Raw genomic sequence first — 22112 nt, forward strand, 5'->3', positions numbered from 1 at the left:
CTCATACACTGCTAATGGGATCATAAAATGGTGTAGTTACACTGGAAAACTGTTCAGTGGCGCCTTAAAATGCTAAACATTGTCCCAGAAGTTCCACACTTAGGCATGTACCCAAGAGATATAAAAACATGACCACTCGAAAACTTGTACACTTATGTTCGTGGCAGCATTATTCATAAAAGCAAAAAAGTGGAAAGAAGCAAAGGTCTATCAACCCTTGAATGGATAAATAATATATATCTATATAAAGAATATTATTTGGCAATAAAAAGTAATAACGTACTCATTCATGCTACTACACAACATGGATGAGTCTTAAAAACATTATACTGAATACAAAAAAGGCACTCATAAAAGTTCACATATGATTCCATTTATATCAGATATCCAGAATAGGCAATAGAGACAGATTAGTTTATGCCTGAGGTTAGGAGAACTAAGGGGAGGTGAGAGGATGATAAAAATGTTCTAAATTCAGGTTATTATACATTTCTGTAAATGAAGTAAAAAACAATGAATTATAAAAATGGGTGAACCTTATAGTTCACTTATATATATTTACTTATACTTTTATAGTTTACTTATACCATTTATAGTTTACTTATATAAAAGTACTGAAAAAAAGTACTGTTCAGCTGATACATGTCCTTTATTTTCAGAAATAATTTTTTAATTAAAATTTTTACTTATAAGATCTGTTTGAGCTTATCAGCTTATATTATTCTCATTGCTCAGCTTAATATCAGAAGTCACAGACCTCAATGTCACAAACCAGAAAATAAAGTTCTTCCCTGTCACACAAAATAGATACACAGATATGCATGCATGCAGACACAAAGTCACCTAGCACTAAAAGCAAAAATCTACTCCATACAAAGAAATGAAACATGGATTATTACTTCATGCAAAACTTCTTTGAAAATCAAACTTACAGAAAGAAATGTTTTAAAAAATACATAAGGGTTACTATAAGGTTGAGTATAAAATTTTAGAATAATCCATAAATTACAACAGAATTATTTAAGAGGAGTAATTTTATAAGTTGTTCATAGTTTTATGTTTTAAGACCACAAAAACAAAAAATTTTTAAAAATACTTAAAAATTTCTACTGTATTCAAACCAACACATATGCTAAATGTTATTTTTAAATATTTTCTGGAAAACTTGACGATCTTGTTACACATTTAAAATCAATCTTATAATAAAATAAAATAAAATAAAATAAACCTTATTACACCTACTGAGATAACTGCATTTACATTCAAAACAACCTAAATATACAATAGCAAGCCTATGCAACAATACTGTGCATGTATGTGTAAAACAGAATTTTAAAATATTTTTTATAAGAATATTTTTGCATGAACATGTTTCCAATTATTTTGGGTACATACCCAGTAGTGGAATTACTTAATTATTATTATTATTATTAGCTATCCTGTTTAGTTATTTGAGGAACCACAAAGCTGTTTTTCACGGGGGCTGCACTATTTTTTTGTTCCCATCAGCAATGTACAAGGGTTCCAATTTCTCTATATCCTTGCCAAGACTTATTTTCCATTTTCTTAAAATATAGCTACCCAAGTAGGTTTGTAGTGGTATCACTATCCTTCTTTCTTCATATGGCTTTTAGTTGCTATCCAGTATCCTTTCATCTCACCTGAATGACTTCCTGGAACATTTCTTACATGACAAATTCCCTAAGTGAATGTTTATCTAGTCTTAAAGCCTTGCCCATTTTGAAAGATAGTTTAGCCAGATGCAGAATTCTTGGTTGGCAGTTGCTTTGTTTTTGTTTTTTTTTAATATATCACTCACTCCCTATAGGCCTCCATAGTTTCTAAAGAGAAGTTAATCATTAATCTTATTGAAGATCCCTTATAAGTGATGATATACTTCTCTACTGCTGCTTAAAAGGTCTTGTCTTTGTTTTCCGACAATTTGACTATAATGAATCTTTGTGAAGGAAGTATTTCATTTGATCCTGCTTGGAGTTCACTAAACTTTTTAGATGTATAGATATAGGATTTCCATCAAATCTGGGGAGTTTTCAACAGCTTCTTCATCAAGTATTACCTCTGCCCCTTTCTCTTTTCTCTCTCCTCCTGGTATTTTCATTATTACATATGTTGGTATCCTTGATGATATCTCACAGCTTTATTAATTATTCTTCACTTCTTTTCTCTTTTTTGGCCTCAGACTTTATAATCTCGACTGATCTTCAAGTTTATGGATTCTTTGGTCTGCCTACTCAAATCTGCTACTGAAACCTTCAAGTGGCTTTCTATCCCCCTTTTTGATGTCTCTATTTGATGAAACATCTTTTTGGGTTTTCTTTAGTTCTTCATTCCTGGCTTTCTTTAGCTTCTTGAGCATATTCAAGATGGTTGATTTAAAATCTTTTTCTAATTAAGTATAATTCCTGGGCTTCCTCTAGCACAGTTTTTATTAATTACTTTTATCCCTGAGAATGCAACTTTAAGTACTTCATATATGGTTAAAAATAGACATGACTATTGTTGCTTGTTGTAGATTGTTGTTGCGTCTTGGGATATTCTTGTAAAAGGTTTGTATTCTTTTCTGTGTGCAGCACTGAAGTCTATGTGTTCTTAGCTTAATAATCAGCTACTGTTTTGAGTTTCCTTAACACTTGTAGTCGGTAAGGAAAGGGAAAAGGAGAAAGGTAAAAAAGGAAGGAAAGGAGGGAGGAGAAAAAAACCTCTACTAGTTTTTTCTGATTTTTTCCAAGTTAGGGTACTTCTTCAATACTTAGCCAGGTTATTTACAATACTGCTTCACACTGCACTTCTCACTTGTGCAACAGAAAGCCTGAAAGGTTAGCCAAAAGCGCAAGTTCAGAGTCTTCTCAGGCCTTTCTGAGCATGAGTCCAGCCCTGAGCATACACATCGTCTTCTCAACTTCCCAACATAAGAAAGAGCCTTTGAAAGTCCTTTTACCCCTAAGTTGTCCCCTTTCTCAACTGCTTTCTTCCCAAGCTTTTCAGTGTTCTATTTATCCTGATTATCCCTAGGCCTAGGCTACTATAGCTGATACTTGGGCCACTAAATGTCTTCAATAAACACTGGCTGGGAAGCTGCCTCAGCCCTGGGAAAGCTCTTAGGTCCTTCTGGGAGCTGCTAGATAGGTTAAAACACTCTGCAGTAATTTGTTAAGAAAAAGGTTTGTACTTGTCCTTTATAAATACTAACCTACACCAGGAGTGTGGTCTGTCACCTTCAAAGCTACCATCTACCATAAACTGCCAGTAGGCGGGCAGTTGAAAATGTCACAGCACTCTCCTGGTGAAGTGAAATACCTCTTTTACTTCAGTAATCATTCCTGGTTTACTTCTGAAGTTTTGACTACATTCCAGAGTTTTGCAAAAGTGATTCTGCCAGATTTTGGTAGCCTATTAGACTTTTTTACGTGGGAATGGAGCCCTAAAGTTCCTCAGTCCGCCATTTTTGCTAACATCACTCACAAATGTTTTATATGCATAAAAATGTATTTGACCATTGATTATACTGAGTGCTAATTTCAAATACATATTTGTTGTCATATTGAGGCATTGTTCTTCTTTATTCTAATTTAAGTAAGTATTTTAAATTGGGAACAGATTTTCGTTTTTAATTTTTATTCCCAAGTACCCATTTGGAGCCTTACTAAAATAGCTGTGGTTTTCCTACTAATGTAAAAAATATATTTATAAGTTACCTAAAACTGCTTTGCTAAATCAAGTCTTATTTGCTCATAATGTTATTTTAAAAAATGATAATACTACATTAATATTTATTTTAAACATTTTGCATCTATATTTCTCACACAAGATTTTCAAAAAATATATACATTTTTTATTGTGGTAAGAAGTTAATATGAGATCTGCCCTCCTGACAAAAGTACATCCCCCTTTTAAGTGTACAATAGAGTACTGTTAACTATAGGTACCATGTTGTGAACTAGATCTCTAGAACTTGCTCATTTTGCATAACTGAAATGATATACCAGTTGAACAGCAATTCTCCATTCCTCCACCCCACAGCCCTGGCAATTACCATTCCACTCTTTCTATTGGTTCAACTATTTTAGAAATCTTATGTAAGTCCTTCTGTGACTAGTTTATTTCACTTAACATGATGTCCTCCACATTCAACCATATTGTTGCACATGGCAAGATTTCTTTCTTAAGACTGAAAAATATCCCATTGTATGTATATACCATATTTCCTTTATCCACTCATCCATCAATAAACATAGAGGTTGTTTCCTTAACTATTGTGACTAATGCTACAATGAATATAAGAGTGTAGACACCTCTTCAAGATCCTGATTTCAACTCTTTGGATATATACACAGACACAGGTTTGCTCAATCATATAATAATTCTACTTTTAAATTTCTGAGGAACCTCCATTCTGTTTTCTATAGTGGCTGCACCATTTTACATCCTCTCCAACAAAGTACAAGTATTCCAATTTCTTCACATCCTCCAAAAAAATAAAGATTGTTATCTTTAGATTTTTTTTATAATAGCCAACTTGATGTATAAGGTAATATTTCATTGTGGTTCTCATCTGCATTTCCCTGATGATTAGTGATGTTGAACAAGTTTTCATGTACTTGTGGACAGCTGTCTATCTTCTTTGGTGAATTGTCTATTCAAGGCCTTTGTCCATTTTTTAAAAATCAGGTTGTTTAGTTTTGCTATTATAGAGTAGGAGTTCCTTAGGTATTTTGGTTATTAACCCCCTCATCAGATATGAGGTTTGTAAATATTTTCACCCATTCCATAGTTTGCCTTTTCACCCTATTGGGGTATTTTGCTGTGCAGAAGCTTTTAATTTGATATAGTCACAGTCATCTCTTTCTGTTTTTGTTGTCTATGCTGTAACTACAGATGTTATGTATAAATGTCATGGTAGCTACAAAGAAATAACCTATAGAAGATAACGGGAAAAAAAAAAAAAAAGAAATAAAGCAACTGAAGCCCATCCCTGTAAAAAATTTACAAATCACAAAGGATGACACCCAGAGAAGAAAAAAGGGACAAAAGAACTATAAGACAGAAAACAATTAACAAAATGACAAGACTAAGTCCTTCTCTATTAATAATTACTTAAAATTACTTAACTAGATTAAACTCCCCAATCAAAAGACACCGGATGGCTGAATGGATAAAAAAGTAGATCCAAGTACATGCTGTCTACGACAGATTTACTGTAATTTTTTTTTTTTTTTAGATTTACTTTAATTTTAAGAACACATCTAGGCTGAAAGTGAAAGGATACAGAAAGATACTCTATGCAAATGGTAACCAAAAGAGCACAAAAGTGGCAAAACTGATATCAGACAAAACAGAGTTTAAGTAAAAAATTGTAAAAATTGTCATAAGAGAGGGCAGCCCCGGTGGCCCAGTGGTTTAGCGCCACCTTCATTCAGCCCAGGCTGTGATCCTGGAGACTTGGGATTGAGTCCCACGTCAGGCTCTCTGCACAGAGCCTGCTTCTCCCTCTGCCTGTCTCTCTCTCTCTGTCATGAATAAATAAATAAAATCTTTAAAATAAAAAAAAAAATGGTCATAAGAGACAAAGAAGGTCATTAAATAATGCTAGCTAATGAGTCAATACATCCAGAAGAAATAAAAATTATGTATATATATATCCAACATCAGAGCACCCAAATATATAAAGCAAAATATAAGAACCGAAGGGAGAAACACACAGCAATAAAAATAGTAACAAATTTTAATACTCTACTTTCATTAATGGATAGTATATCCAGACAGAAAATTCAGTAAACAGTGGACCTGAACAATATTACAGACCAAATGGTCATAACAGACATACATAAATAACTAGACCCTGGGCAGCCCAGGGGCTCAGCGGTTTAGCGCCGCCTTCAGCTTAGGGTGTGGTCCTGGAGACCCAGGATCGAGTCCCACGTCAGGCTCCCTGCATGGAACGGAGCCTACTTATCCCTCTGCCTGTGTCTGTGCCTCTCTCTCTCTGTTGTCTCTCATGAATAAATAAAATCTTTAAAAAAAAAACAAAACTGTCAGTGCTATAAAAAGTCAGACTTTCGTGCTGAGACTGACCAGAAGGCCCTAGTCTGAGGTGGTAAGTTTCCCATTAGTCTCTAAATAGACTCCACTGGGTGTCAGGTCTGGATGTGATTCACTATGATCATATGCAAATTTCTAGCATTGAGCCAAGGTGAGCTAACCAGGAAGGAAGGGTTCTGCCTCTTTTCCCCAAACAGGGACTGGAGGTATAGGCTATCAGGTTCTAGGAGCCTGTGTCAGTGATTAGAGTATTGAGCTTAGAGGGCCAGCCCTAACTCATAATAGAAGCATCTAGCTAATATGTCTTATTTAGTATCAATCACTGAGAAATCCCAGCCACAGGGAACTTACACCTTTACCCATTGCCTATGAGTTATCTTAACAGCCCAGCCATTATATATAATCTTTGCCAGCAAGACACGAATGCCCTTTCAGAGTCCCCTTACATTGTCTGGCACTATATTGATGACAATCCAATCCTAGATTCCTCAGAGGATATGGTGCACAAGGCCCTAACACAGCTGGTAACCTACCTACAACAGTGGTTGGGCTATTGCACCACATAAAATTCAAGGTCCAGCTACAACTGTTAAATTTCTTGACATTAATTGGTCCTCTGAAGGCCAAGAATTCCACTTGCTTGATTAAACATCAATTGTTGACTATTCAGCCCCCTACCATACTATGGCAAGCCTAACATTTCTTAGCTCTCTTCACATTTTAGGGGTACACATACTACACTTATTCCATACTTAGCACCATTTATGCAGTTACACACAAATTCTCTACATTTTAACAGAGAGAAGCCTTACACAAAAGTCAACTCATCAAGCCCTACCCATGGTTTCCTCTGCCTCTTCCCTCCAGGTTGAAGCACTGGCCACCGTGTACTATGCATCCTGGAGTCTATAGACTAAATACTTTTCCTAATTGCCTCTTGGCTTCTAGACCAGATGGCTGCCCTTCATAGCTGTCTGTTACAACCCTTAGAACATAAATTCTGGCTGCTTATTGGGTTTTGTTACAGAGGCAACTCAACAGGAACAATCTCTGTTCTCCTGTGTACCCACATTTCTATTACACCATGCATAAGGGATGGCACCCAATAATGGCTCAGCATGACCACAATGCGCTTTGATAAAATGGACATGGTAGCTTCTAGAATGGGCTAACCTGACACGGCAGATCTTTCCACATTACTGGAGGATGTGGCTTCCTGGATCCTCAACCCATTGTCAATGGACCTCGAGGAACTGTTGACAGTGCTCATACTGCCTAAACCTCTGGTGACCTGGGAAGAGCTGACAGAATGAGAAAGGGATTCTGTATTCTTCATGGGTGGCAGTGCCATCACTCATGCAGTGGAGCCTATTGGGAGAGTGGTAATTTATCACCCTGACAGTGCCATGCTTATCAAAGATGTCAAGTGAAGGTTGGCTAGTTTGCTGAGCTTGTGGGAGTACAAATGGCTGTACAGAGTGCAGCTGCCCAGACAGGCCTCTTGTTCATATTTTCACTGACTAATGGGCAGTTGCTACCAGGCCATCAGTTTGGTCAGACCAACGGCAACAGGGTGATTTTCACATTTAAGAATATCCCATTTGGGATGCCCCAAATTTGGAGAGGCAATGCCCTGGCACCAGTCACAAATAAGGTTACCCAGGTTTCAGCACAAACTCTACCATACTAGAGTCTAACTCCAAGGCAGATACACTTGACCAGTTACAGACCTCTACATTATTCAACACCACAAAGGTCTATTTAAAGTTCTTGCTCCTGAAGTTACAAGGCAACAAATGGACTTCTTTGCTACTAGGGGCACTTTAAAACATTTTAAACTCTAGGACATATGGACACCACTCTTCTCATACCAACTAGGCTTATCTGGCCATGCTGCTTATGGTTGTTATCATGAGGTAATCTGATGCTTTTACTTACAGAACAATACTATTTACATTTTCCCAACATTACAGATTTAAAATGTCAATCATCTTATCTTCCAGTATTGCCTCGTGACCTGAGGACAGAGGTTATCTCCCCTGGTCACTGTCTAGTCCTGGCCCATTAGAAGAACACAGACTATGTGTTCTATTCTGCTGCTAGGCCACACTTACCCATTTGATAATGTAAATTCCTATTGAAATTCCAATGTATAGTGATTTCAGTGGATAGATCATTTCTCCTAACCATACCTCCCCCACAGGAAGTGGAAGTAATTGTGCCTGGACCCACTCAAAAGTAGGGAAGAGGCATTCTGGGTGGTTGACAACAGCAATACTGGATGACATCGTGGTGATATGATCATAACACTTGCCCCTACTCCACTTTGGAGAAGGCCACCAATGAGCTGCTATTACACAATGGCCCCATAATAAATCTTCTCATGAGGCAATCAAGAAGGACAAAAATATAAAATGTAGATGTTTCATACTATTGGCCTTACTCTCTGCCTTTTGTGCCATGTGGGTCACAAGGCTTCTCCTTGACCCCAGAGACACAACACTAGAAAGTTGCTAGAAGTGAACAGCACTTGCTCGCAACTGTACCCAGGATGATAAGAAGGTGAGCTAAAGTTGGCCCTAGAGTGGCTGCATCTGAAATGCCACTAAGGTGTGGAAACTAGCTAGGAGATTCAAGTCTACTATCTTAAATGGAACCAATGGCACAAATGCTTAAAGGCCACCAGCTGTAACACTGCCCTAATTTCAACCCTAACTGGGATGATAGGCTTATGCATTTCAGACCCATCTCTAGTAATACAGGGCCAAATATTAAACTGTTAGAAGCATATATATAACTAAATTTTCTTTATACCAAGGCTACACATGTGCCTCCAACCTTTACTGTTTATGAACAGAGACCTCCTATGCCTCTGAGGAGAGCCCTACCCAGTCATTTGTGAGGTACATTTCCCCAAGAACCTCCCAAGTTTACTAAGAATTGTGATACCAATAGATGCTTACAATGATGCAAGCAAATCTTAATCAAGGTATCTCAAATCAATTTGACCCTGTTAGACTCTGGGGCCCCTCTGTACTTCTCCTGGGTGGTTACCTGGAAGAACTACCCTCCTCTGGGATGGCTCTCTCTATTGCAATAACACTGGAGATGACAACCCCAGCATATGATGGCAAGGGACAAAACTTCATCCCAAATGCTACCTCTACAACCTTCCACAATTGTAGAGATGACAACTGAAAATATGTGTTCACCTCAAGGCCCCCCTTTGCTTACTACAATACTTGCTGCCTGAGTGTGAGGCAATTCTATGACTGCCATGCTGGTTTCCATTGCACTTTTGAGCTTTGAAAGGCCAAGGTATCTGTCAAGTCTCATACACTTATGGAGGTTCCTTTAAACACTTTACTTAGTTGCTTTCCTTACCACACTCATTAAATTGGTCCACACTATGCTGCTTACTAGGGCCTAGTAAATTGAATTTTGGCTGGAAGAACCCCTCTCTGGCTGTGGATGCTACCACCAGAGCACCTCCCCTGAAACACTCTCACAGGACCACAGCTGTAGAGTCATCTCCCTGTACCACCCTAAGGAAACCCTTTCCCACTGCCACCACTCAGGTTTCCACAATCCTCCCACTCAATCCCTCCAAAAATGACTATTTCTATCCCATGGGCAGAAACCAGGGCTCATTTTTTGAGCCACTATAATTGCTAGGCACGTTACTGAACTCAACAAAGGCTTTTTCCCTAGTAGCCTAGATGGCTAATTTATTGACCTTTGCTCTCATTAGACCAACAAAAGGCACGCCACACATCTCTGCAGTTTGCCTGACCCCTTTCTTTTTTTTTTTTTTTTTTTTTAAATTTTTATTTATTTATGATAGTCACAGAGAGAGAGAGGCAGAGACACAGGCAGAGAGAGAAGCAGGCTCCATGCACCGGGAGTCCGATGTGGGATTCGATCCCGGGTCTCCAGGATCGTGCCCTGGGCCAAAGGCAGGCGCCAAACTGCTGCGCCACCCAGGGATCCCGCCTGACCCCTTTCTATGGTGCTCAACTGGTCCCACGCAGGACACTTTGCAGTACAGTACAAGGCACCTGGCAGGAGATTCCACGCGCTCTTTGTAATTCCCTATGTCTGCATAGGCACCAACACCACAAGAATGAATATAACATATGCGTCACACCAAGAGCACAAACCCCCGAGTCTTGGGCGTTGCAGCCTAGTCACCCAGTAGTAACTCCCAATTTACCCTGGCTTCCACAATAAAACAGTGTTCACTCTGAGTTTAGTGCCCTGGGACCATCACACATCCATGGCTCTCCATATGTGCACTTCTTCCCTCAAACACATTTGCCTCCTTGTTGGTCCCCGGGGAGTTCTGTCTGTTCCTATCATGGTACTTTAGTCCCCCTAGGACAACCCTCACAACCTAATAACAGGATCCCCAATTCATCTCTTTGTTCTCTCACATCAAAAGCATTCAAAATTCATCTTCATTATGTCAAAAATTGGTCTGCTACTATCCCTCATGGGAACATACCACATAAGCACACAACAACAAATTATTAAGGCAAACACTAACCTGTCAGCCACATTGGCAAGTATACAGGGCTGCTACTCCAAAGCCTAGACTTAATACAACATGATGCTTTAGTGCAACATGTTTGGGATAAGCATTTAGCTTTAGATTCCTTACTGGGCGAGGAAGGAGGTATATATACACTGTAAAGTACATCACCTGCTGTATATACAAATAATTCTGAACAAATTTAGACAAATTTATAAAAGATGGCTTAATAGGTACAAGTATTTCATAATTTTACCCAAGTTTTTAATCAAATACTTACCTTAACCTTATCCATGGCTTTGATTTATTTTCTTGGCTGGACCCCGACAAATGGAGGGATGGTTACAGACAGGATTTTAAACTACCATTTGTCTAATTATACTATCAACTGGCATTTTTGCTTTGCTCAAATGTTTCATGAGTTAGGTGACCAAAACCCTGCCAGTGGCTTTTAACATCTCTGCCATCTAGACAGTGCCCATGGTTTTCCCTAAAGATTAATGCTTAGGCATCACAGGTTCAATTGTGATGAGGAAAAAGCTATCTTGAGTTGCTGCCTAGGCATTTTACAGTATGATAACCCTGCTCACACCCAGAGTCTGGACAGTTAGATAAGGACCTGAGTTTAGGATTCTCCACCATAAGTCTGCACTTTGTTATTACCTTCAAGCATCTTTTAAAACAACTACTTAGAGTTAAGCCTATGAAAAGTTAGTGATCTCTGCCTCAACCACCTTAATAGGTGTTTGCTACCCTGTTCTCTATCTCCTGCTTGCTCATGACCTTGGACAGAGGACTGCCTTGCCCCTTGCCCCAACCCAGACCCACCCACTCACCACCACTGCTTCTGGGATCTATAAGTAATAAATATTGTGACCTAACTTGCTTTGTGTGATGTACTGAAACTGCATCTTCAATCAAAATGACCCTGGGGTTTTCACTTTCCAGAGTGGGAAAAAGCTACAGGGTAAAACTGCCTTATCTACAGAGGAACAATGAATTACACCCTTCTCCTCAGAAACTATGCAAATAAAAAGAGAACAGAATGAAATTTTTAAGGTATTGAGGGGAAAAAAAGGACAAACTTGGAATTCTATACCCTACGAAATTATCTTTGTAACAGAAGGAGAAATGAAGGCTTTCCCAAACAAAAATCAAGGGAATTTGTTGCCAGTAAGACCTGCCATGCGTCAGATGTTAACAGAAGTATTTTACAGAAAAGAAAAATGTGGTCAGAAACTCAGATCTACACAAAGGTAAGAAGGAATAAGTGACAGTTAAAAGAAAAAAAACACACAAAACACTTTTTTCTTATTCTTAATCTAACAGATTGTTCAAACTATTGCTTGTGTATGCGTGGGTTTATGTGTATGAATGACAGCAATGATACAAGAGATGGAAGGAAGAAATCAGGATTACAGTTGACCCTTGAACAACAGAGGTTTGAACAGCATGGATCCACTTATACGTGATTTTTTGGATAAATACAGTACTGTAAATGTATTTTCCCTTCCTTATGGTGGTAACATTTCTTTTCTCCAGAGGAGTTTTTTAAATAAAAATATAGTATATAATACACATAATGTACAAAATGTGTTAACTGACTATATTATCATTAAGGCTTCTGACCACCAGTAGGCTATTAGTAACCTTGAGGGAATCAAAAGTTATATGCAGAATTTCAACTGTGTGGGGAGCTGGTTCCCCTCACTGCTGTACTGTTCAAGGATATTAGAAGGTACTCACGTTACCTGAAGTGGTATAGTGTTATTTGAAAATAAATTTGGATTAGTTCTAAATGTTCTACAAATTCTAGGGCAACCATTAAAAAATAGTTTTAAAAAAATTTTTTTAAAGTCTAACTGATATGCTAAGAAATGAGAGCAAATATAATGATATAAAATACTTAATTAAAACACAAAAGGCAAGGGCACCTGGGAGGCTCAGATGGTTGAGCATCTGCCTTCAGCTTGGGTCATAATCTCCAGGTCCTGGGATCTAGCCCCACGCTGGGCAGCCTGCTCAGCAGGGAGTCTGCTTCTCCCTCTCCCTCTACTTCTCCCCCTGTTTGTGCTCTGTCTCTAACAAATGTGTAAATAAAAAAAACTCAAAAAAGAAAACAGTAAATAATCCACAAAAGGCAGAAAAAGACTCGGTGACAAAAACTGGAATAAAGAACAAGAGCAACAAATAAAAAACAGTAGTGAATATAGTAGATATTACTCCCAAATATATCAATAATCACTTTGAAAATCAATGATCTAAACACACTAATTAAAAGACAAAGACTGTCAAGACTGTGAGAGTGAATCAAAAAGCAAGATCTAGCTAGATATTGTCTACAAGTAAGACACTTTATTTAAATTTTTGAGAAAGGAAAGGAAAGATGGGGAGAGGGTCAGAAGGGAGACAGGGAGAGAGGATCTTAAACAGGCTCCACACCCACATGAGGCTCAATCTCACAACTCTGATATCATGATCTGAACTGATATTAAGAGTCAGACACCTAGCTGACTTAGCCACCCAGGCACCCCAAGAAAGCCACTTTAAATGTAAAGACACAGATTAAATGTAAATGGATGGAGAAAAATATACCATTATAAAATTAATCAAAGTAGGAATACTGTATTAATTTCAAACAGAACAGACTTCAAAGCAAAGAAAGTTATCAGGGATAAAGAAGGACATGATAAGACATAACAATTCATAATGAATATATGCCTAATAACAGTATTAAACTACATGAGGCAAAAACTGACATAACTAAAAGGAGAAATAGATTGATCCATTATTATAGGTGGAGATGTCAATATCCTCTATCAGAAATAAACAGATACATCAGGCAGTAAATTAGTAAGGACACAGTTTAACAACACCATAAATCAACTGGATATAATAGATGTCTATAGGCTACTTCAACCAAAAACAACAAAATACTCAATTCTTAGGCTCACATGGAACACTCACCAAGACAGGTCACATTTCTTAATCATCAAACATACCTTAACAAATTTAAAAGAATAAAAATCACATAATGTCTGCTCTTAGACCACAATGGAATTAAATCAGAAATCAAAGCAAGAACGGTAACAGGGAAATCCCTAAATATGTGGAGATTAAACAACATACTTCTAAATAAAGCATGAATCAAAGAATAAATCTCAAGAAAAGTTTTAAAACATATTAACCTAAAATGAAAACATAATTTTTTTTTAAGATTTTATTTACTTATTCATAAGAGACATAGAGAGAGAGGCAGAGACATAGGCAGAGGGAGAAACAGGTTCCTTGCGGGCAGCCCAATGCAGGACTCGATACCAGGACCCGGGATCACGCCCTGAGCTGAAGGCAGCCATTCAACCACTGAGCCACCCAGGCATCCCATGAAAACACAACTTGCAAAAACTTGTGGAATGCAGGGAAAACATGGCATAAAATAAAATTTTTAGCATTAAATGTATATATTAGAAAAGAAGAAATATCTAAAATCAGTAACCCAAGTTTCTATATTAGGTAACTAGAAAAAGAATAGCAAGTTAAGTCCAAAACAAACTGAAAAAGAGTAAGATTTAACACAGAAATCAATTAAATTGTAAACAGAAAAATCAACTGAAAAATGAACAAAAAAAGACCAATAAAAATCATCAAGCCTCTTCCTAGAAAGAAAAAAAGAGAAGATACGAATTACTAGTATCAAAAAGGAAACAGGTGACATCACTACAAATCCTATGGACATTAAACGGATAATAAAGAAATACTATGAACAACTATATTCCCACAAATCTGATAACCTAGATGGAATGGACCAATTTCTTGAAAGATACAATGTGCCAAAACACACAAAAAGAAAAAGACATTCTGAATAGACATCTATTTATTAAAGAAACTGGATAGTACTCTTTCAAAAGAGAAAATCCTAGGCCCAGCTGGGTTCAGTGGTGAATTCTACCAAACATTTCAAGAAAAAATTACACTAACTCCTTATAATCTCTTTCAGAGACAGAAGCAGAAGAAACACTTCCTAATTCATTCTGAGGCCAGCATTACCCTAATACCACAACCAGACAAAGATATTACAAGAAAAAAAAAAAAAAAAAAAAAAAAAACCCAGACCAGCATCTCTCATGAATATAGATGCAAAAATCCTCAATAAAATATTATCATATCAAATACAACAAAGTATAAAAACAATTATATATCATGACCAAGTGGATTTGTCATTCAAAAATCAATTAATATGATCACAGCAAGGATGCCTGGGTGGCTCAGTGATTAAGCATCTGCCTTTGGCTCAGGGCTTGTTCCTGGAGACCCAGCATCAAGTCCCACAACAGGCTCCCTGCCAGGAGTCTGCTCCTCCCTCCGCCTATGTCTCTGTCTCTCTCTCTCTGTGTCTCTAATGATTAAATAAATAAAATCTTTCTTTAAAAAAACATGATCGGGCAGCCCCGGTAGCGCAGTGGTTTAGCGCCACATGCAGCCCAGGGTGTGATCCTGGAGACCCGGGATCGAGTCCCACGTCGGGCTCCCTGCATGGAGCCTGCTTCTCCCTCTCCCTGTGTCTCTGCCTCTCTCTATCTCTCTCTGTGTGTCTCAAATAAATAAATAAAATTTAAAAAAATAAAAAATAAAAAATAAATAAAAATAAAAAAACATGATCACATCAACAAGCTAAAAAAAAAGAAAAATGACCATTATATCAATAGATGCAGAAAAAGAATATGACAAAATCCAACACCTATTCATCAGTAAACTAGGAATAGAAGGAAACTTCCTCAACGTAATAAAGAATATTGGCAGAAAACCTTCAGCTAACTTCATACTTCATGGTAAGAAACTAGAAGCTTCCCACAAAGACCAGAACAAGTTAATGATATCCCATCTCAACACTTTCAACATCAAAATGGAATTCCTAGTTAATGCCATAAAACACGTAAAGGAAATAAAAGGTATACAGATTGGGAAGGAAGAAATAAAACTGTCTTTATTTCTTGATGACATGATCATCCATGTAGAAAATCTGTAAGAATCAACAAAGTCCTGGAACTAATAATCAATGATTGCAAATGGCAGGTTACAGGTTAATATACAAAAGTCAATTGTTTTCCTATATACCAACAATGAACAAGTGGAGATTGAAATAAAAAATACAATACCATTTACATTAGCAGCCCAAAAAATGAAATGCTTACATATAAACCTAGCAAAATATCTATAAGCTCTCTATGAAGAAAACTGTAAAATCCTGATGAAAGAAGTCAAAGAATTAAATACATGGAGAGATATTCCATGTTTATGGATAAAAAGACTCAATATTGTCAAGACCTACCAAGCTGACATTGTTCCCCTTAACTTGATCTATAGATTCATCATAATCCCAGCAAGTTATTTTATAGATATTGATATACTATTTCTAAAGTTTATCTGGAAAAACAAGAGATTCAAAATACCCAAGGCTATACTAAAGAAGAAGGACAAAGTTAGAGGACTGACACTATCCAACATCAAGACTGAAAATAAAGCTACAGTAATTAAGACAGTGTCGTACTGGTCAAAGAATAGACAAATATATCAAAGAACAGAACAAAGCCCAGAAACAGATCATATAAATACAGTCAACTGATCTTTGACAAGAGGACAAAGGCAAAGACAGTCCTTTCTACAAATGGTGTTGGAACCGAGTATCCACATGCAAAAAAAATGAATCTAGACACCAATTAAAAACTTCTCACAAAAATTAACTCAAACTGGAGCATAGACCTAAAGGTAAAACACAAAACCTAGAACATAACAAAGAAGAAAACCTTGATGACCACGGATACAGTGATGACTTTTTAGATACAACATCAAAGGTACAATCCTTGAAAGAATAATTAATAAACTGAATTCACTGTAATTAAAACTTTTGTCCTATGAAAAACCATGTCAAGAATGAAAAGACAAGCCACAGACTGGAAGAGAATATTTGCAAAAGACACATCTGATAAAGGACTATTATCTAAAATATACAAAGAATTCTAAAGAATAAATAAGAAATCAACCCAATTTAAAAATGGGCCAAAGATATTAAGACAATTCACCAAAGAAAACACACAGTTGGAAAATAAGCAAATGAAAGGATGTTTTACATCAAATGTCATCAGGGAAATGCAAATTAAAACAAAACTTCTGGGCACCCGGGTGGCTCAGTCAGTTGTGTGTCCTACTCAGCAAGAGTCTCTTTGTCCCTCTCCCTTTCCTTTTATCCCTCCCCCTGCTCATGCATTCTCTTTCTCAAATGAATAAAATCTATAAATAAAAAATAATTAATAAAACAAGACTCTACTCCACACCTATGACAATGGCCAAAATCCAGAATACTGACAATACCAAATGCTGACAAAGATGTGGAGCAACGAGAACTCTTATTCACTGTTGGGAGAAATAAAAAAATGGTACAGCCACTTTCTGAGACAATTTTGGTGGTTTCTTTTTTTTTCTCCCTATGTAAATGTGTGTGTCTGTGATTTTTTTTTTTAATTGAAGTAGAGCTCACACACAAAGTTATAAACAGCTTGATGGTTTCTTACAAAATTAAACATACTCTTACCATATAATCTAACATTTGCTCTCCCTGATAACCAAAAAAAACTGAAAAGTCTGATTTCCACACAAAAAAAATTGCGTAAGGAAATAGCTTTATTCATAATTGCCAAAACTTGGAAGCAACCAAGATGTTCCTTAGTAGGTGAAATAAACTGTGTGGCACATCAAGACAATGGAATATTATTCAGTGTTAAAAAGAAATGAGCTACCAAGTCACGGAAATCCATGGATAAAACTTAAACACATATTAACAATCCAGAGAAGCCAATGTGAAAAGGCTAAATACTGTTTTAGTCCAACTACACAACATGTGTAGAGACAGCAGAAAGATCAGTGGTTCCAGTGGAAATGAGAAGGTGGCAGAACTGAACAGATCAGAGTACAGAGGAACATTAGGGTGGTGAAAATATTCTATATGATACAGCAATGGATACATGTGATTACATTATTTGTCCAAATCCATAAAATATATAACTCCTGGGGTGATCCCTAATGTAAACTATGGACTTTGGGTTATTATGATATGTCAATGCAGGTTCATCAATTTTAACAGATGTACTACTCTGGTGGGGGATGTTGATAATGGTAATGGAAGTGCATGTTTTGGGGGAGGAGGTCTATGGGAAATCTCTGTATCTTCCTCTCAATTTTGCTGTGAATTTTAAAAAACTCTAAAAAATAGTCTCTTTTTAAAAAGTTGGTACAATGTTAAAATAAACACTGGAATTCCTTCTGCCATGATTCAACAATTGAACGTTCTCCCTATCAGTTTTATGTCTCTCTACAAACATTGGTATATGACACTTCAATTATAAATAGTTCACCACTGCCATCTCCTAAGAACAGGGACACTCACCTGTCATATAACCACACTACCAATATTATACCTAGGAAATACTCTATAAAATCACGTAACAGGTCAGCTACTTTTCTCGGAAGATAAATCTGTGAGAGACAAGGATATTCTATCTTGATATCTAATCTATTTAAGATTTATTGACATTTTCCTAGAAAATCAGCCAATTCATGAAAATTTTACACCTAATAAAAAAGAGGTATACGTTATATACTCTTATGATTTCAAAATTTCTCAATGGTATGCTTAGCATACTTGTTTTCATTTAGAACACTGAATTATTTTCTTGTAATCTAGAGACTGCCTATTGACTTGGAATTTTTCCAAGATTCAACTCCAAGTGTTAATGTTCAATTCTATTATTTTCCTGTTTTCTAGTATATTAATTGATACATTTGAGTTTATAATTTCTTTCTTACTACTTTCTTAGTTTAGATTGTTTTATTTTTACTCTTAAGTTTGTTTTATGGGGGCAGCCCCAGTGTTGCAGTGGTTTGGCGCCGCCTACAGCCTGAATCCTGGAAACCCGGGATTGAGTCCCACATCGGGCTCCCTGCATGGAGCCTGCTTCTCCCTCTGCCTGTCTCTGCCTCTCTCTCTCTCTCTCTCTCTCTATGAATAAATAAATAAAATCTTTTAAAAAAAAGTTTGTTTTATGGTTTTCTTTATAAATATAAGAGATATCGGTTCATATACCACAATAATATAGATTACTGACTTCAAACTTTTCCTGAATTCAGAAGTTACTGAACAAAAAAGGGAAAATGAGAAGATAGAATCCTGGTAAGCATATCAATCTGTACACACAAAGTGGATTTTGTTATCATAGGTTGGGAGGAATCAAAATGATCTGAGTAGTTTTATGCCAACAAGCAATGTTAGAGGAGCCTACAAAAAAATGCCTACAATGTTGTTAGGAGCCTACAAAATGTAATTTGTTGTCCTCTGCACTTTTGTGGGCCAAAGGGGAGTAAGGTAAATAATCTTATGGTTTGGAGTTGTACCTGAACATAAAAATCAGTTCCCTGACATAGAAAACAAATAGTAAAATGACAGAAGTGGGTCTCACCTATCAGTAATTACTTTAAATATAAATGGACCAAACTCAAACAAAACATCAGAGATTGACAGAATGGCTAAAAAACCATTATCCAACTATACACTTATCTCTAAGAGATTCACTTTAAGGAAATTCTGACATAAGGTACAACATAGAGGAACCTTTAAGTTCATCATGCTAAATGACATGTCATTTACATCAAATGTCATAATACTGTATGATTCCACCTATATGAGGAATTAATTAAAATCACAAAGACAGAAAGAATGGCGGTTGCCAGGGGCTAGGGAAAGGGTGGAAGGAAGAGAAATTATTTAATAAGTACAAAGTTTCAGTCTTGCAAGATGAAAGAATTTCTGGAAATGGGATGGTGGTGATGGTCTCAAACATACACATAAATTAATTCATACTTTTAAAAAACTTTTCCAAAAAAGATAAACCAATATTTATGCTGTATCACTGACAAAAATTTTTCTGAAAAACTGTGAATTAGGCCATAAAGTCTATGCATTATTAAATTTTATAGTGTTAAGAGGAATGATAATAGCTGAAAATTGAGAACCAAATATCACACATTCCACTAAGCACTATCTCATATAACACATACCAAAACCTTGTAAGATAGAGTATTACTGTACCCTATTACTATTCATAAAACAGACCAAATGCCCTATCCACAAGAGAATGGACAAACCATGATATATTCTTACACTAGAATATTTTCAACACTAAAATGAATAAACCAAAACTACATACATCTACACAGAAAAATCTCAAAAACCCAAGTGTCTGTAAAAAATGCAATTCTCAGAATATATACCATGTTGATTCCATCTATTAAAGAATTCCAAACTATACTGAACAACAAGAGAAAATTAATACATGTCAGAACAAGAAGTCAAAAAAATATGTCTGGCAAGAGGACACACAGGACTTCTATGGTACCTGGGAACATCCCATTTATCAAGCTAGTTGGCCAATATGCAGGAAGTATTTTTATTTTCCTTATTCTTTATGTATGTTTCATATACATTCTTTACTATCCATGAAATAGGTCACAAATGAAGGAAAGTAAGTACTATTAAAATCATTTAAACACAAGCTATCGGGATCCCTGGGTGGCGCAGCGGTTTAACGCCTGCCTTTGGCCCAGGGCGCGATCCTGGAGACCCGGGATCGAGTCCCACGTCGGGCTCCTGGTGCATGGAGCCTGCTTCTCCCTCTGCCTGTGTCTCTGCCTCTCTCTCTCTCTCTGTGACTATCATAAATAAATAAAATTTTTTTAAAGATAAATACAAAAATAAACACAAGCTATCAAAACTTTGTGCTCTTAAGTGGATAATCTGAAAAAGGCTGGACTTCATCTGCACCTCAAGTTATCACCATGAAGAGAAAATACTAATACAAAGCAAATCTATTCTTATTTTCCTAAGGAGATAAATTCTTTTCAATAGATGAGTTTGAAATTTATTAAAACCTATTGAATCTAGCCCTTAAACATTAACTTTTAAGAAATTAGACTCTTAACACTCTATCCAAAGACTAACAATGACTCAGCTGGTATCAACAATGCCCAAGTAAGAGATACAAACTCCAGTGCCTTTTCTTCCACATTTCTTCTCTTCATTTCTAGCTTTCTTTCATACCTTGGACAAGTCAGTTGTTCTCTCATGACTGAACAACTTTGCTTTGATCTCTTCTACTTTTCTCCTGTCATCTTCATTTAATTCTGAAATGGAGTACCCACACTCATGAGCCAGATTAAATTTCAGATTCCAGGCTGAAAAGAAAACATAAAACACTTAAGATAATGCAATGTAAAAATAATTTTCAGTGATTATAAGAGCACATAAAACCATCAGTATATCCAGCTAAATGCCTACCACAACACTTAGCAAATAGTATGTGCTCTCAATTATATAACTATTATAAGTTCTTAAGAGCAATCACTTCACTGAAACATGTGATTTTTAAAACCAGGTTTTACAGATATTTCTCCAAGAAGACCACTTTAACTATGATTTTCAATTATTTTTATCTTCCTTCCAATCAGGATGGTCCCTTTTCCTCCCCTATTAGTGTCTACTACAGTTGCTGTCACTTCCATGGGAGCTGATACTTAACCATAATCAATAAAACTTGGAATTTTCTGGAATCAGAATATGCAAGTAATAAAAGGAATGGCATAGGTAGTTAATCTCAAGGAAAAACTTATTAACAAATCAGGTAGGCCTGAACTGTTTATAAGTTGCTCTCTAAAATATATTCCCCATTTTACCCTAAATCTTTTTTTCTTTTTTAATGGTATTCTAGTATTAGAGATTAGTGGGATTAGTAAATGTCCTCTTTCAAAGCTCTAACTCAAGATTACTTGTTTTTTCTAATTAAATATGCTCTAAGAATTTTATTAGAAAACGGGACACAGGGCAGCCTGGGTGGCTCAGCAGTTTAGCGCCGCCTTTGGCCCATGGTGTGATTCTGGAGACCCGGAATCGAGTCCTGTGTTGGGCTTCTTGCATGGGGCCTGCTTCCCATCTGCCTGTGCCTCTGCCTCTCTCTCTGTGTGTGTCTCTCATGAATAAATAAATAAATAATAAAAAATATTTTTTAAAAAAGGGAAAAAATTTTTTAAAAATTAAAAACTATATATAGTTTTATGATACAGTGTGATTTAGAGCAGAGCAAATTATTTTCATTTTTTTTTCTGCCTCCAAAATAGAGCACTAGGACACCTGAGTGGCTCAATGGTTGAGTATCTGCTTTTGGCTCAGGGTGTGATCCTGGGGTTCTAGGCTGGAGTCCTGCATCAGGCTACTTACTCACAGAGAGCCTGCTTCTCCCTCTGCCTATGTCTCTGCCTCTCTCTGTGTGTCTCTCATGAATAAATAAAATCTTAAAAAAAGAAAAAAAGAATACTATAATAGGAGGATTAAGGAAACACGAGAAACTTTAGGAATCTGGAAAACCAAGCTATCTCCTTATTCTCCCTCAGGCTTCAGAATCTACCTAAAGACCTAAAC

At 36.6% G+C, this 22112-nt stretch overlaps 1 protein-coding gene across 1 annotated transcript in view; it reads right to left on the bottom strand.

The window, feature by feature from the left end:
- ALMS1 (ALMS1 centrosome and basal body associated protein) overlaps positions 1–22112 on the bottom strand; it is a 215606-nt gene that overhangs the window by 120022 nt on the left and 73472 nt on the right. Inside the window, exon 11 of the mRNA XM_035700716.2 lies at positions 20739–20872. Within this exon, the coding sequence (XP_035556609.1) occupies positions 20739–20872 (134 nt within the window). The remainder of the gene's footprint in view (positions 1–20738; positions 20873–22112) is intronic.

This window comes from Canis lupus, chromosome 17 (genome assembly GCF_003254725.2).
Source record: "Canis lupus dingo isolate Sandy chromosome 17, ASM325472v2, whole genome shotgun sequence".
NCBI classification, from domain to species: domain Eukaryota; kingdom Metazoa; phylum Chordata; class Mammalia; order Carnivora; family Canidae; genus Canis; species Canis lupus.